Source organism: Lithobates pipiens, unplaced genomic scaffold (genome assembly GCF_037356315.1).
Source record: "Lithobates pipiens isolate NorthernLeopardFrog02 unplaced genomic scaffold, aLitPip1_a1.2 Scaffold_22, whole genome shotgun sequence".
In the NCBI taxonomy this organism is placed as follows: Eukaryota; Metazoa; Chordata; class Amphibia; order Anura; family Ranidae; genus Lithobates; species Lithobates pipiens.
The window spans coordinates 316,375,068-316,391,947 of record NW_027507784.1 but is presented as its reverse complement, the minus strand read 5'-3'; the positions used below and the strand labels follow the sequence as shown (position 1 = coordinate 316,391,947).

General features: G+C 42.0%; 1 protein-coding gene across 3 annotated transcripts in view; it reads right to left on the bottom strand.

The window, feature by feature from the left end:
* Positions 1-16,880, bottom strand: part of CACNA1H (calcium voltage-gated channel subunit alpha1 H) — a 364,555-nt gene that overhangs the window by 92,165 nt on the left and 255,510 nt on the right. For 2 of the 3 annotated variants that reach the window (XM_077449411.1, XM_077449413.1), the window contains exons 20-23: positions 8,627-8,753; positions 7,197-7,322; positions 4,484-4,573; positions 1,214-1,427 (exon numbers count right to left, since the gene is read on the bottom strand). In XM_077449411.1, the coding sequence (XP_077305537.1) occupies positions 1,214-1,427; positions 4,484-4,573; positions 7,197-7,322; positions 8,627-8,753 (557 nt within the window). The remainder of the gene's footprint in view (positions 1-1,213; positions 1,428-4,483; positions 4,574-7,196; positions 7,323-8,626; positions 8,754-16,880) is intronic. The other variant, XM_077449412.1, reaches the window with a different exon arrangement.

The following is a 16,880-nucleotide window of genomic DNA, read 5'->3' as shown; positions in this document are numbered from 1 at the left end:
GCACTTTGCAGTATTAATATATATATATATATATATATATATATATATATATATATATATATATATCTTTTTTTTTAATGGTCAAAGCAGTATTAATATTTTTGGTAATGATTGGAGCGACAAGAGATAAGCGTGAGTGGAAAAGAAATATGCTATTGAGTGAGGAAGGGGAGTAAAATAGATTGGATTAATAGATCAGCAAGAGCAAAGTAAAATAAAATAAGGACAGTGAGTAATGATATAAAAGCTGACAGAAGATAAATAGTGAGAAAGAAACTCATCAAACAGAATGTTGGAGAGAGGCGATGAGAGATTTTGAATATATATTCTCTAGTTAAAACATTAAAAGGATCTTTATAGATAATACTTAGTTCCTGTGTTGCAAAACCATTCCATTCACTTATTAAATAGGGAGGAAAATAAAGATTATAAATTAGATTTTAGAAATGTCATATATTATAGAATAAAGGGTTATATTTTCAACCACATGGGTTAGATACACGGAATGCATATCAATTTCTGTTATATTTTGATGTATTATTTCTCCATTGACAGATATACGTATATAAGTATGTATATATACAGTATATATATATATATATATATATATATATTTTTATATATATATATATTATATTATATATATATATATATATATATATATATATATATATATATATACACACACACACAAATTAAGGGGTTGTGCTTGTATAGACTTGTAGAGATTAGACAGGAAAATGAATTGCGATTGTCTGTTACACTGGTAGTTAGATGCAGCATAAAGACGAGGAGAACATCAGCTTATTAGTGACTCAAGAATAATATAAAGTAAAATGGAAGCAGAAGAAAACTATAGGACAGGAAATGGTCTGAATTGCCCATAGTAAGCAATCTAATTTTATCTGTCAATTTTGTATTGCAAAAATGAGACCCAGAAGTGGATTGTTTGCTATGGACCAGTGTGAAGAGTGTATGTTCCCTTTAGTTGTGATTATACTTTTACACCAAATAGTTCTGAAAAGAACCCCATAAAGGAACAATAGATAATCCTGTCACCGGTTTGTCCTCAATAACTGACCGCTCTCTTGCATCCTGTTTCCATCTCAAAAGATTTCCTTCCGGTTGGCCACCCTATGAACGGTTCTATGCAGCCTGAAGCTAGCTAGACTACAGCAGGCAGAGCTTCAGAAAGATTAAACAGTCTACCGACCAGACATATACAACGCCTTACTCCTGCGTTTTTTCTCCAGGCGGCGCAGCCGTTTTTCTTCCCGGCGCCGGGCCTCCTCAGCCTCCTGGTGCTGGCGGCACTTGTGGAAGTTTTCCACCACCACCCCAACGAACATGTTGAGGACAAAGAAGCTGACGATGAGGAGAAAGGAGATGAAGTAAAGGAGCATCCAAGGGTTGTTGTTCCGGATGGGCTGCAATGACAGGAGACAGATAGTATAAGCTTAGCTTGTCAACTAAGCTGCTCAACATTAAATAGGAAGTCAATGTAGACATCAAGCAAAATAAGCAAGTGTTCAAAAAATAAATCAAATTTTAAGTATCTCTGAGTCCATAGAGAATGTTATAGGACAAATTCATGGATTAGAAAATAAAGTCCCCTTCCTATCCCCCTTACCTACCCTAAGCTGAACCATTGTTTCCTAGGTACTTACGGTACTTCTTCTCACAGCGACCAAGCCACATCTCAGCTGATAACAGGAGCCTTACTGCCTACACCTGTGCACTAACATTGCATGAAAGTACCTGTAATGCAGGAATAATGTTCCATTCAAGTTTATGAGACATTAGTGCACAGGCATGGGCAGTCTGGCAAAAGAATTTTACCGGCAAGGAAGTAAAAAGGGTTTATATAATTCACAAACTTGTGCCTCCAAAGCACGTATGTCAAACTCAAGGTCAGAGAACCGACTCTGGGCCATCAGGCCTTGCCATGTGGTCCTGAGTACTCCTAAGTATCTGAGTAGATATATAGTCTTACAGATACAACCGGCCCTTTTAAGATAACAATAATGCTGATGAAGCCCGCAATGAAATTGAGTTTGATATCCCTTCTGTAAAGGAAACCAATACTGATAAAGTATAGAGGCTGAAATTTCTGACCCCATTTACTATAAAAGGCCAGTCATCTGGCTGTTATGCTGACTCCATGCTTTCATTATGCTTTAGTTAAGCTTTTTAAGAATACACTTGACATTGTTATTTATCATTATTATTATTGTTATAAAATATTTGAGGGCAGCCCGTTCATTCTGAATGGGTCCCAGCACAGGACAAATGCTACTGCTCTATCACACACATTACTGAGCGCAATATATGTGAATGGGTCCTTAGAGGGAAGCTGTCAGGAAAGAAATACAGAATTTGCCACTTGTGACTTGTATTTAAAGGTGCTACTTGAGTGGGAGGGGCTGTCATTCTCATCCTTGTTTCTTTACCTAGTAAGCCACTGACTCAGAACAAATATGCAACTGAGTGACCACCTCATAAAGAACAACCTTCTTGATCCCCTTCAGTCTGGATTTGGCCCTCAACATTCCACAGAAACGGCTCTCTAAAACTCACAAATTACATGCTAACCACAAAAACCAATGGACACTATTCTGTACTCCTACTTCTGTACCTTTCGGTGGCCTTTGATACGGTTGACCACCCCCTCCTCCTCAAAAAACTCCCTCGGTCTCCATGACTGCACTCTTTGGTAGCTCTCATCCTACCTATCCCATCGCATCTTCAGTGTCAATTCTACTTCCTCCTCTCATCTTCCCTTCTCTGTTGGGGTCCATAAGGTTCTGTTCTTGGGTCAGCTGATAGCTTCACACAGCTTTCAATATAATTTCTACGTTGACGACACCCTATCTCTCCACCCGTCAACTAACTCCATCAGTCTCCACACACGTCACTAACTTACTAACAAACATATCTGTCTAGATGTCACATCACTTCCTCAAACTCAACTTGTCCAAAACCAAGCTCATAATATTTCCTCCCTCAAGTGCCTCTTCCCCTGACTTCTCTGTCAAGAGCACTGGCACAACTATCCACCCATTCCCACATACCAGAGTGCTAGGTGTAGTCCTGGACTCTGAACTCTCCTTTTGGCCCCACATCAAATCCCTTTCCAAAACTTGCCACCTCTACCTCCACAACATCTCCAAACGACGTCCCTTCCTAACCAATGAAACCACAAAGCTCCTGATTCACTCCCTGGTTATCTCTCGCCTTGACTGCTGCAACTCCCTCCTCACTGGCTTACCCTTAAATAGACTAAGCCCCCTTCAGTCCATCATGAAGGCTGCTGCCAGACTCATCCACCTTACAAACCGCTCAGCGCCTCCCTGCCAATCCCTCCATTGGCTGCCACTCGCCTCAACAAATTAAATTCAAAATACTAACAATAAGTTACAAAGCCATCCACAACTCTGCCCCAGCTACATCACTAGCCTAGTCTCAAAATACCAACCTAATCGTACTTTTCATTCATCCCAAGACCTCCTGCTCTCTAGCTCCCTTATCACCTCCTCCCATATTTGCCTGCAGGACTTCTCCCGAGCCTCTCCCACCCTCTGGAATACCCTACCCCAATCTGTCAGACTATCGCTAAATCTATCTACTTTTAGGCGATCCCTGAACAGTTTTCTCTTCAACTGTTCTTTCATTTTGTTCATCAGCTCATCTCCCACAGTTACTACCCTTTCATATCACTTGACCCTCCCTCCTAGATTGTAAGCTCTAATGAGCAGGGCCCTCTGATTCTTCCTGTATTGAATTGTATTGTAATTGTAATGTCTGCCCGAATGCTGTAAAGCGCTGCACAAACTGTCAGCGCTATATAAATCCTGTATAATAATAATAAATAATAATAACACATTTGAGAATTTCCAGCATGCATGTGCATCATTGACTCACTAAGGAAAAAAGAGGATGATGGCACTGAAGCCTAGGGTGACCACATTTCCAAACTGCCATTTAGGGACCCCCCCCCCTTCCCAAAAATCAGCTTGTGAATCACAGCAGAGCCAGGGCGGCCGGTGCGCGCTCTACCCAGAAGCACTAATCACACGCCCCTAAAAAGGGCCACTGCCTCGCCATTTTACTCACTGACTGTACTTGTCCTGGCCACAGAAGTGGGATTTATGATTTCTTCAAACACAAGCAGGGAGCGGGGATTGTGCATCTCCAGGTATTCCTGGCCATAACAAGTGCTGTCAGTGAGTAAAGCCGCTTTTTTGGGGGGCATCACATAGGCCTAGGGGGAGGGGGGGGTGGCTGTGTCAGCTTCATTCCGGGAGCCTGTATTGTTGTGAAATGAAGGTGCCTGGGACAGGCCTGCGAAATGTGGGACTGTCTCGGGCAATCCGGGACAGGTGGTCACCCTACTGCAGCCTCCACTTTTAAAAAAAGTCAGCAATAGCAGTTTACATATTTCTTAAATGCCAACTTTAAAGCAGTTTTGTATTAATTGTTGTACCTGTACATCAGGGGCCACGGCGTCCAGTCCGTCATACATAATGTTCACCCAGCCATCTTTAGACGACAGAACAAACAGTGACATGAGGGCCTGGAGAGAGAACACAGTCTACATCAGCAACATCCACAGGATTCCAAGATAATAAAGAATTGTATACATTGACAGCAGTTACAGAGCAGGTATTCAAGGTGGTGGGGTGGAAAGAGCTGAGGACAAGTAGACACTTAGAAGTGAGGAACTTGATTGGCCCATCATTAGCACCCTGCCTGGACGTGTACCCAAGACCTTTCCTGTTACCTGTACGCTCCTTGACCACTGTGTTCCTGGAACAGATTGTTGGCTCAGCAGGAAATAATGACAACCTGATATTTCAGTTGCTGGGAGGTACTGGTGGGCAGAAATCTACTGCTATCTTCCCTGTCTCAGGAACTCCCGTAGGGAGGTTCAATCACTTGAGATCCCATCCTTCTCAAGTCTAATGATACAGCAAGGAGAGGCTCAGCACTTCTGCTGTACTATATACATTGTACACTGAATTTGAAATTGAGCACAATTTCTTGAAATTATGTATTACTTGATTAACTGCATTTAAAGCCTACCTAAGACCAAAACAGAAATGTAATATATTGCAGCTTATCATTATCATTCTTTTGTATACATTTTGTCCCCTTTATTTTCACCTGGTGAACCTACCAGTAACACACTTCTCTCGCCTTATCTCCATTACATACAGTACGAGGTGTTTTGTAGTTCACCGAAGATTGTTGTAAGGCCCAATTCATATCCGGGTGTTTTCAAAACACACTACAACTGCAAAGTGCACCTAAAAGGCAGTGCAATTTTCTCACGATTGTCATGTTATTTTTTGCATGCCAATTGCTGAAATTGAATGAAACTTATCGATCAAAAGAAGCTCCTGCTCCTTTTTGGGTAACAAGCTTCCAGCAAAGCGATTTGCCGTGAGATAAATCCCAGAAAACCGCATCGCGTTTTGTGATTTTAGTGCGTATTGAAATCCCAGCCAGAATCGTAGCAAGTGAATAGGGCCTAAAAGCTGATAGGATTGCCTGAGATTTCAGTTCAGTGCACAGGAAGTTGCAAAGGTGCAAGACTTTTGACAGGATCAACAGGTATTTTTCTGTACTTGGATGTGCAGTGTTGTGTATCGCCCCTCTGAAATGTGATTTGCGGTGGATGACCTTTTTCATTTGACAGGTGGATCGGAGGTGATATATTGCCTCCTGAACAAGTGTTTAATAGGTAAAAACTCTTGTGGATTACATGTGGTTGCCACTTGGTCCCATTCACAGGGCTGTCTTTAATATCATTTGGACCCTGGGCAAAACATTTCTGGGCATGGTGGCCACTGCTTGGGGCTCGGGTGCTGGAAGGATCCCCCACAACACATGGAGGAACCCCTTCCTGGAGGCACAGGAGAAAGGAGAGAACAGCAGGTGATCACCTCTTTTGCATATAGTTTGTCCCTGAAGTTTTTTTTACATCAAGCGGGCATCCCATAGTTTCCCAGTCCCTATCTAAGTTATTTTCCCTTAATAAAAATCAAAGTACTGGACTGCTTTCTGACTCTGAAGTGACTGTGAAAATTCTGTGTGCCTGCCTGTGCAGGGTGGGAGATCTCATTCTGTTTGCGGCTCCCTAGGGGGTGCTCTACATACACCATTGGAAAGGATTTGTTATATCAGTCATATATGTGCAAAAATACCTGTTGATTTTGTCAGGCACTCAGATCTGTCCTGTGTCTTGTGCACACTTCCTGTTCACTCAAAGAGCTCACCAAGTTTTTATGTTGGACTACAGAATGATTGGCCTTTATGTTGTAGAGATCTGAGAGTGGGGAAGGTTGAGTGGTTTGTTTAAAGGCAAATGGAAATGGCTGACACATTAAGTCCACAAAATTGCTGTGTTTTGTCAGCCCACAATAAGGTTTAGGATATGACTGCATTTCTGGGTAATCAACAGGTATGTTTCTGTTTCTGCAGTGTCCTTAAAGGGATTAAACATTAACATGTGATTTTTTTTTTTATTTAGCCATGGCATACACTCTCAGGACCCAGATTTGAACCTGATATTTCTGTAGCATCTGTGGCTCTTCTCACTGTGCCACTAGCCTGAACCCTTGGATAACCTCATATTGTATCTTGTTTCTGGTGAACCTTGAACTCCTTGCTCCTCCTATGAACTAGTTAGGCCATGTCTCTGCACTTCCTGGTTACCAGATTACTGTTCTCTTCTCTGCTCCTTACGCTCATGCTGCTGTCTGTATCTTCATTACCACTCGTTATCAACCTTTGGTTTGTTCTTCCACTACGCTTTGCTTAGTCCCCACCTGCAACCACTTGTTACGGGCCTTCAGCTTGTTTACTTACTACGCCTCTGCTTGATCCCTACCTGCCACATCGGCAATCAGACTCTGACTTGCTAATCTCCTGGTACTAGCATGCAGCAAAATCCATCTCCACCATCAGGAGCTCTGGTAAAGACCACCTAGTGCTTGGACCCAAGCCTGGGTAGAGGCCGTAGTGAAAGAAAAACGTATTCATAGTTCCTGCTGCAAACAGATGACATGAAAGCTAAGCCTGCATAGTTTGGTGGGTTCATTCAGCCCAAGAATAAAGTTAGGGGCAGGAACTGTCAGCTATACAAGTTAAACATTTGCTTTGATTGTCCTTTGTTAAAATTTTTAACAACATACCTGACCAAGGTTATCGAAGTTGTATTTCCGTCTCACCCACTTAAATCGTGGCCCGATGCATTCTGATCGGTTGGTGACATTGCGGACATCCGGCCCCTCACAGGTATAGAACTTTCCCTTGAAGAGCTGTAATAAAGATGAATGTTTATCCTACAGGCAGATAGCATGCTTCTAATATACCTTTCACAACCGCAGCAAGGATGGTGACTAGCATCTCAAAGAGACCCTGTCACCAACTTAAAAAAAAATCAGATCAAATGTCTGATTGTGCCCTTCTGAGGAAGTTATGCCAGCAGTGAAACATGGTAAGGAATGCATGCTTTTAAACCAGCATGTCACCTTGCTACCTATGCCCAGTTGACCCGTTGGTTTGACCTGTACCAGTAGGTGGTAAGAGCCACATTAATGAGCAACAAGTTATTGCCTATTATATCTATTGCCATAATCCACAGGCTGATAAAAAGCTGTCCTCACAGTATTCACTGACCAACAATTTTGGATGCTTTTTCTAATTAACTAAACTGCAAAGAGTTTGTTCTCCTGGTTTTATATTTTTAAGAGTGAATACGATTTACTTTTAAACATATGGCTTTTTTGATAAAACTGTGGTTACTTTTCTTTTTTTTTAACAGCTGTTGACTAAATATTTTAGGATATTAACATTAATACTGTTTTTTTTTTCATCAGGACCCTGCTGATTTTATAGGGTGTGTAAGGTCCTGCTTTCGATTAGCTTCATTTTTTTCTTTATCGATTTAAATATATCTTCTTTTTGAGGAAAGAATAAAATATTCATAATAATGTATATTTATTAAAATAAATATAGTAAATCTGTGCTAAAGTGTTGAATGTGAAACTTTCAAATAGCTGCTATGCACTATGGCACGATAACTGACACTAGAAAAATAATATACAAACAGTGCAGCGCTTAAATTAACAATCAAATAAAAATGTGTGAATAGTCAAATCACATTAATAAGTGATAAGAAATGTTAGTGACTCTCACCAAGGAAAAAATAAAATTTTTCCCTCATTTCCTGTCCCTGTGACACTAGGACAAAAAAAATAAGGTGACCAGTTGTCACCGGGAAAAGTAGGCATGGACAGCATAAATACAATGACAATCTGCAAATAGAGCCACAATTAAAATATTTATATATACTGTATATGACAATTATAGCTTTACCTAGTATTTGAGCTCCTTCACTTAACGCATATAACGTTTTTTTTATTGTCTAAAATGATAGCTCTCCTTTGAAACTGATAAAGACATTGATATGAATTCATTCTGTAGGCTAATTCATTTATCAAGCAGTATATAGCAGAAATGCTGTAATAATGGATCATCATTTCCAATGTGCATGCTTGTTTGTACAACACGAAATCCTTATAGTTGCAGTGATGGTGAAGGCTCTCTTATTATGTTGTACCTGAACTCCCAGAATCCCAAAGATGATGAAGAAAGCACAGCAGATGAGGACAATGTTTCCAATTGGTCGCAATGAGGAAATCAGAGTCTCCACCACCAGCTTGAGTCCTGGTGCTCTGCTGATGACCCTGAGAAGAGAATCAGAAAAGGTTTTAAAGGTTTTCACAATTGGCTAAAGGAGCACATGTACAGGGACAGGAAGTTCTTACAGCTGAAGGGTTCCATCCATTCAGGTAATTATAGCAAAGTTACTTTTTAAATAAACCTGTGGCCAGGCAAAGGCAGGTGAGCCTCAAAGCAAACCCCCACTGACCTCTGTAGCAGTGGGCAATGTGGAGCAAATTATCCTCAAAGTTCACAGCAGAAGCACTAGGATCATTCTCTACTTCCCAGTGCTTCTCTTCTGTGTTGGCATTAGTAATTAGGAGTATAGAAGGCTGCTGAGACTTGACTAGAGTATAAAATATGAAGTTAAGGCCTTCCCCCAAGCTGCCTTGCCAATCTATTACCCACCCTACCACCAAAATAAGACTCTGACTCCAACTGGGATTTAATGGGCAAAGCAGCCACTTTATTTACCAAAATAAACTCTGTTCTCCATCTTGGATCGCTTTTCACTTGGAATATAGACATATGCTTTACATTCAAACACTCTCATATGCCCAAATCTAGGCTTTGATCCATGCCACATTTCAAATGGAGTACTTGTAAAGGCTCTTGAGGGTAGTCTATTCTGTAGGTAGGTTGCAGTCATGACTGCTTCTCCCCAGTACTTGTGGTGTAGGATGGCATCCGATAACATGCATCTGGCCATTTCTATAAGTGCAATTTTTTACTTCCTGCTATGCTGTTTTGTTCAGGAGTGTATGGTTTGGTTATCCTAGCCTCTTAAGATATGAGGCCACTTCTTTGCTTATGTAGTCTGCTCCATTGTCAGTGTGTATTATTCCTAGTTTTCGCTGGAATTTGTGCTTGGCTTGTGGTGTAAAGCATTTCAGGAAGCCCTGACCTTTACCTTTGGCAGTGATGTTTCTCCCATTTGCTAGGAAAACTTTTTGAATTGTAATTAATGTTTGTGAAGAAGGTCTCATCGCTAGTTATGCGCTCATGACTTGTCGCACCTGAGTCTATATACCAGCCGCGTGGCTTACCGCTCTGTGTGACTTTAAAGATGCCACTATATGAAATGTCTACAGTTTACTTTGTGATTACTTTTACTTATTCTTTTGTGGTAGCTCTAGCTTTCGCTGCTCGGCTTTCCAGAGAGAACAGTCATTTTTTAAGTGACCAGTCTTCTTACAGCAAAACAGGCTCTGCTTTCTTTGTTGTGCTTTATGCTTTTGTACGTCTTAGGAGCTTTGTCATCATGGTGCGTGTTTTCTTTCCTTCTGTCATATTCATTGATTAATTTCCCTTTGACATATTCCAGTGTCAGCTCCAGCTTGGGTCTGGTTTCTAAAGTATTAATGAGAGTAGTATATGTCTCTGGAAGGCTGCAGAGGAGCAGGGCAACAGTATGGTTAGCTTTCACGTGGTCACACATTTGCTGACCTTTTTCTAGTCTTATCTTATAAAGCTTTCGTAGTAGAAATAACTTGCTGTTTTGACTTGAATGATCTTGCAGTTTCTGTAATGAAGTCCACATACCTTTGGCCATTTTCTCTGTTCTTATGTGGATAAGCTGGTCATCTTCCACTAGAAAGCTTATAATTGATTTTACCTGTCTATCCTTCCTATCCCAGTCCTCCGTCTCTCTGTCTGTGGGTCTGTCTGTATTCAGCACTTGCCACAAGTCATCCTTGCTGAAAAACACTTCCAGTTAAAACTTCTATAGCTGGTAACTGGCATTGTTCAGCTTTGAAATTGTAAACTTCACATCTGAACCACTTGCCATCTTTCAGAAATTTGCATACAGTACTCACAGACTTGCAGAATTCTTTTTCCAGTGCCTGCTGGGTGCTGCTGGGTGCCTGGGACCCATAATCTATTCTATTGTGTAGCGTATTGCAATAAGAGCTGGGGGCTTCTTGGATGCAGTCATATGGCTTTACTTTCATGGAGAAATATATTACATGTCTTACAGCATGGAGAAACATGAACAGAAAGCAGAAATATACAAGTACAGTCACTGAGATAGACAATACATCCTGTTATATCATAGAAAACATGAACTATACACTATAATACTACAGCGCCACCTGCTGCATAGATAGGTATAATGCATACAGTATTGTCAGTTTATTAACAACTTTACATGGCATGCTGTTGTTCTTTTCCAACATCGCCCACTTCACCAATCAGGTCATCTTTCAAACTTTCCATTCTCTCCACCCCTGTCCTCCACTCCCCTTTTAACCAAGTCATGTTGTCCCTCTATCTATTCCTTCTGGATTTTTTTTCCAGTCCTGACTCTGCTGGGAGAGGGGAGCAGGGTAAGGTTAATTGCTAAGACCCTGCTGGGGGGGGGGGGGGGGGCACAGGGACTGAGCTGCTGAGTCACTGTTCGGAGAAGGGGCAGGGGGAGCTAAACTTGTTAGCGGACAATTGCAGTGCTTGTGCTGTAACCCTTGAGGGTGATTTTCCCAGGCTATGCCCCTGTATAAACCAACACAGTCTATTGTGTTCAGTGAGATGTGACTGATAGACCTGATAGACAAGAAAGACATGGACCTTGCCAATGTATGGATGTTATACAAACACTGTAATATGACTTTCTGTGGAGAAAAGCACCGTTCATCAGCTTCAAAGTTTTGTTCCAACACATGGGGTTGATTTATTAGAACTGGAGAGTGTTAAAATCTGGTGCAGCTGTGCATGGTAGCCAATCACTTAAGGTTGTTCAATTAAGCTTTCAGAAAAAAATAAATGGAAGCTGATTGCTGTTACTATGCAAAGCTGCACCAGATTTTGCACTCTCCAGTTTAAAAAAAATCAACCCCAAGGCCTTATAATCATCACATTTTTCAAAAAAAAAGCTGTAACCATGCTTTAAAAAATAGTTTTTGTCTCTTGGCCATTGATTTTTGGGAACAAGCACCTTCCCGTACAGAGTTATAAATACTTTTCTTAGTATTCCAGATACGATTTTGTAGGGTGAATGTGCAATTTTCTTTCACCCCAGTAAGCAATGTACGAGATTCCTGCTGGCTGATCATGTCTGGTCCACTCACGCGTCTCAGCCGAGCCCTGCGCATGTGATTTTTTTCCTCCCTGGCAAAGTGCATCCCTGCCTTGAACTGCAGTCCTCGGTGGATTTGAGGAATCTGTTTGTGAACAAACACTATAACGAGTCCCCAAGTCTCTCTCCCTCTCTCTCAGGAGCAGGGAGGTCAGCAAACAATTCCAGAGCTCTCATTTTTCCGCCTGCATATTCTCGCTCAGTGCTCACGTCTCTAATGAAATCACAGAGGACCGGGAGAAAATACAAGCTGCTGTTTGCTGGCAGCAGGAGACAGGGAAACATTGTTATTAGCCCTCATCTCTCCTTGTAAATAAAAAGATGGTACTGGTGTTGGTGTTTGACAGGGAAGCATCTTATGAGCTTTCAGATAAAGCTCTTGAGCTATTAGCCAAGGTAATTTCCTATACTCACCAATGGTTTAGAGAAATCTTTCTCCAAAAGAAATTTAATTGTGCCTGTTGTTGGAAAAAATATGTTGAACAAAGTAGGTTGCTGTTAGTAAGTACCATCTGCTGGCTTCAGAGGTAGCTCTGCAGAAATAGGTACAACCGCTAATACACCAGAGCCCCAACCAGTGCCCTCATCACATTCCAAATTGCAATGGTGGTACCTAGTAACTGATCATTGAAATTTCCATTCTGCATTATTGAAGGTGTTATCTTGTGAAATATGTTGCCTGGAAAGATTCAGGAGTACTTTGTAGTCTTCAGGCTCTGGGTGTTGCTGGTGCCTTGTGTCAATGGCATCACCTTGAGATGCTTCTGAGAGCATTCACAATTTATTAATGGTACATCTGACCTGCAGTTGATCTCCTTCTGATCTGCCTGAAGTGGAATTTGCTTTCCCATAGACTTGTGAAGCAGCAGACATACATGGCATCCAAAGTCCTCCAAAGATTTTCCCTTTTTAGGAGGACTTTTTGGATGCCATGTATGTCATATTTTCATCAAGTGATGCATACCTGCATATGCCCACCTTAGCCTCTAACTCTGGCATAGGTGCTCACGATACTTCTTCTTGTAAACACCATCTTCTTCTGCCCATGCTCAGGATTTGTTGCTGTCAACAGAGGTGGGTGAAAAAAAGGATGGAGGAAGTAGGTGCCGGATCATATCCAAGATGGCACTAGTCTCAGAGAGAGTAGATGTAGTGCGGTGGACAGTCTTGACCAGTGGGCAGAGATACACATTGCTGTATTCATCTTCTGATCTCATCTGCTCTGTGTGAAGCCAGAAAAGGACAGCTCTGAGTGTTTCTGATTTCAAAGATGTCAGAATCCTGGTTCAAATGCCAGGTGCACAGAAGATCAAGCATCTGTGCAGGAGTAAAAGGAAGAGAAAGACATTATGAGTCTAATAGACCCCTGAAGTTTCCATAAAAGGAACCTGTCACCTGTCTAATGTTATCACATAGGAGGCTTGTAAGCCTCTTTTGATAGCAATAAAGTTAAATAATAAAAAAAAAGTCCCAAAAAAATACAATAAAATTAATAATAATATAAAAAAATTGAAAAGCAATGCAGTCACTCTGCGCACACCCACAAACATGGCACCGGGTGTATGAAAACAGCACTGTGCCACACAATATCACTGTGAACATCAGAGTTAAAGCAAGGTCCCTCATTTATGACACTCTGCGCATACCCACAAACATGGTACTGGGTGTATGAAAACAGCACTGTGCCACGCATGCTATATATCACTGTGAACATCAGAGTTGAAGCAAGGTCCCTCATTTATGGTTTACGCTAAACTTGTAGGCAGGTGCAGTCTATTTTCTCCACTGCAGTTTGCGCTCGTCCACAGTGGCAATGCAGATGGGGAAGGAAGTCGAGGGGAACCTAGTTCCTCTATGGTTTTCCTCGGTTACAGGAAGGTAGCTATCCAAATGGATGCTGGCACCCTATGTGACTTTGGCGGCCATATTGGGTCAGGCAGAATCTATTTAAGTGGCTACAATAGGGACAGGTCAACTGTCTGACAGGGACAGTGCACAGAGCCAGAGAAAGGATACGGGGAAGTAGGGAATATGCAGGGTTCACTCCAAATCTTTGTAAAGATTCCTGTCTGGGTATGGACTAACCAGGTCACATTTTGCTCCTTGTAGCAGACGCTGTCAGTACCTCTCAGTCTTCAGTCTACTGTCCCATCACTGTTACAACTTGTGAGTGTTCCCAGTCGGGTTGCGTTCCCGCCGGGCCTGTTGTGTATTGCCAGATTTACCGCTGGAGTTTTACAATATACTGTGTTACTGCACCTTGACTCTGTGTGTTTTCTGCCTGCCACAAAGGTTTTTAAACCCTCCCTACTAATAATTTTGCGTACCATAGTTTTTCATCTTTTATTTTGTACAAAAAATTAGGATTTAATTGTGCTTGATTGCACTGAAATTCATGTTAGTGTTTTTTTTCCTGAAAATACAGTTTTGATAAACAGCTGCTCACATATCCTTTGCAACTACCATCTTTATATTCTCTATTATCTCTGCGTTTAGAAAATGTATAATGTTCTGGGGGTTTTGTGCAATTTTATAGATACAAATGCAGATTTTAACATAGTGGTTAATAAAGACAACAGCATTCTATTCACTGCTGTATTACTCCTGTTGCTATGGTTCCCTGACCCTAGCAACCAAGGATTTCTGCTGGTTGCTAAGGCCTACGAGCAACAGCAAAGGAACCATCGGCCTTGACTTACTTATCTACATGCTTCTAGAACAAATACAGAAAAAAAACACAAAGAGCATTTCAAATTGTTTTTGGCTGGGCGCCCCCTTGGATAAATGTATTCTCTTCCAGAATTGTAATTTACTTCAATAAGCCTGACATCTTATTACTACAGAGTATGCAACTCTTTCCAAGAAAATGAAAATCGCTAAGATCTAGTGGAATTACTTTCAGGAAGGCGACTGATTTGGCACACAATCGCAGTTAATTTCCCACTGTCAGGCTGTCAGTCCTGGGATAGGCGGAGAGAGGAGGAGGGGGGGGGGGGGCAGTGCCAACCATCCATCAGCTGTCACATGACCCTAGCTGTGCCCCGACTATACATAATTTATTCTTTCCTGGAAATAATAAAAGCTTATTTTTGTGGCAGCTATTTTTTTTTCGGCAAGTTGCGGCATACGGGAGAAGGCTTAAAAATGACATTAGTGTAATATGGAGAGATTCTGGCTGGCAAGCGCCGTTTTGCACTTGACAATAAAATTATAATCATTTATGTCAAAATACAGAGCAGACCTGAAAGATCCCATTAGAGGAGGAGAAGCCGGTGCCAAGTAAGGGAGAAGTGTACACAACGCCTGATTATGGCGGGCTTTAGTTCAGACGCGGGGACGCAGCGGTAAGTCTAGAGGAGGCTAATCAATGTCATTCACCGGAACACCAGCTGCACAAGGTATTAGACCGGTCAGCTGTGTCCACGCTAATCCCCTGACACTTGACTTGAGCAGGTATATTTAGCATTGCTAGATGTCAGGTTTTTTTTCCCCCTACTTTGGATTTTAGGACATCTCGGAATGCTGGAAGTAATCCTTTTCAAGTATAATCCACTTTAATCGAAATGTCCTCTCTTCTTTAAAAAACAAATAGCAAGAAAATAAAAGCTTAAAGTGACCTTTACAACTCAGAAAACGAATTACAACTTCTTCCAGCAAGCTTTTCATTTGAAGCTGAGCTCCAAACAAACAGATGAAATATATAGAGTATACGTGAGCTGTTTTACCTGCCAAAGGGTGAGGCTGGGTTCACACTTAAGTACATCCTCGATACGGCTCCCATTATTATGGTTGGGACCCGTCCTCGGTACGGCTTCCATTATTATGGTTGGGACCCGTCCTCGTTACGGCTTCCATTATTATGGCTGGGACCCATCCTCGGTATGGCTCCCATTATTATGGTTGGGACCTGCTCTTGGTCCGTCTCCTATTATGGCTGGGACCCATCTTCGGTGCGGCTCCCATTATTATGGTTGCGACCTGTCCTCCGTGCGGTTCCCATTATTATGGTTGGGACCTGCCCTCGGTCCGTCTCCCATTATGGCTGGGACCCGTCCTCGGTAAGGCTTCCATTATTATGATTGGGACCCGTCCTCGGTGCGGCTCCCATTATTATGGTTGGGACCCGTCCTCGGTGCGGCTCCCAATTATTATGGTTGGGACCCGTCCTCGGTGCGGCTCCCATTATTATGGTTGGGACCCGTCCTCGGTGCGGCTCCCATTATTATGGTTGGGACCCGTCCTCGGTGCGGCTCCCAATTATTATGGTTGGGACCCGTCCTGGGTGCAGTTCCCATTATTATGGTTGGTGGTATCTGCGAGTAGTTATTTATCTCCGAGTCGGTGTTTGTTGCGGCTGGAGGCCTAAACATTTACAGTGGTTACGCAGGTACCAGAAGTAGATGCCCATAAGGACCTTGTGACTCGTATTTGTCAGACTTCAGGTCGGGTTCATATGCTTATATGTTGATATTTTATTTTTAATGTTGTCAATATCTTATTTTTTACAGGTGGGAGGAACTATTTAAAGAACTTAGAAAGGGTCAGCTTTAACCAAATCCTGAGCAACTTTAAAATGTTTTGTACTTTTTAAAATCTGCATTTTTTTGCTAGAAAATTGCACCCAAACAATTACATATTTTCTGAAAGCAGGGGCCTTGTATAATTAAATGGTAGCAATTGCATTTTTTCAGGTTGCCTGATATTTGCTCAATTGTTCTTCATATCTATATTTTCAGGAAAAAATACAATAACATGAATTTTAGTGCACACAAGCACAATATAATACAGTGGCGGCTGGTGTTCCTTTTTTTTGGGGGGTCCCCACTTGCCAGCCCGCTCAAAAGCCCCCCAGCTCCGCACTTACCCAATCCGGGTGGCGTGTGGCTTCGGCAGCTTCCCAGGCTTCTCCTTCCGGCCAATCCGGTCGCTTCTCCTCTAGGCCAATCTGGTCTCATGACCCACTTCCTGTCCTGATTGGCCCAAAGGAGAAGCAGAAAGACAATAGTAAATGTTGATTCACTATTGTCACAAGTGGGTGGGCTCAGGGCACAGTGCTCTGTGACCCGAGCCCAATCTT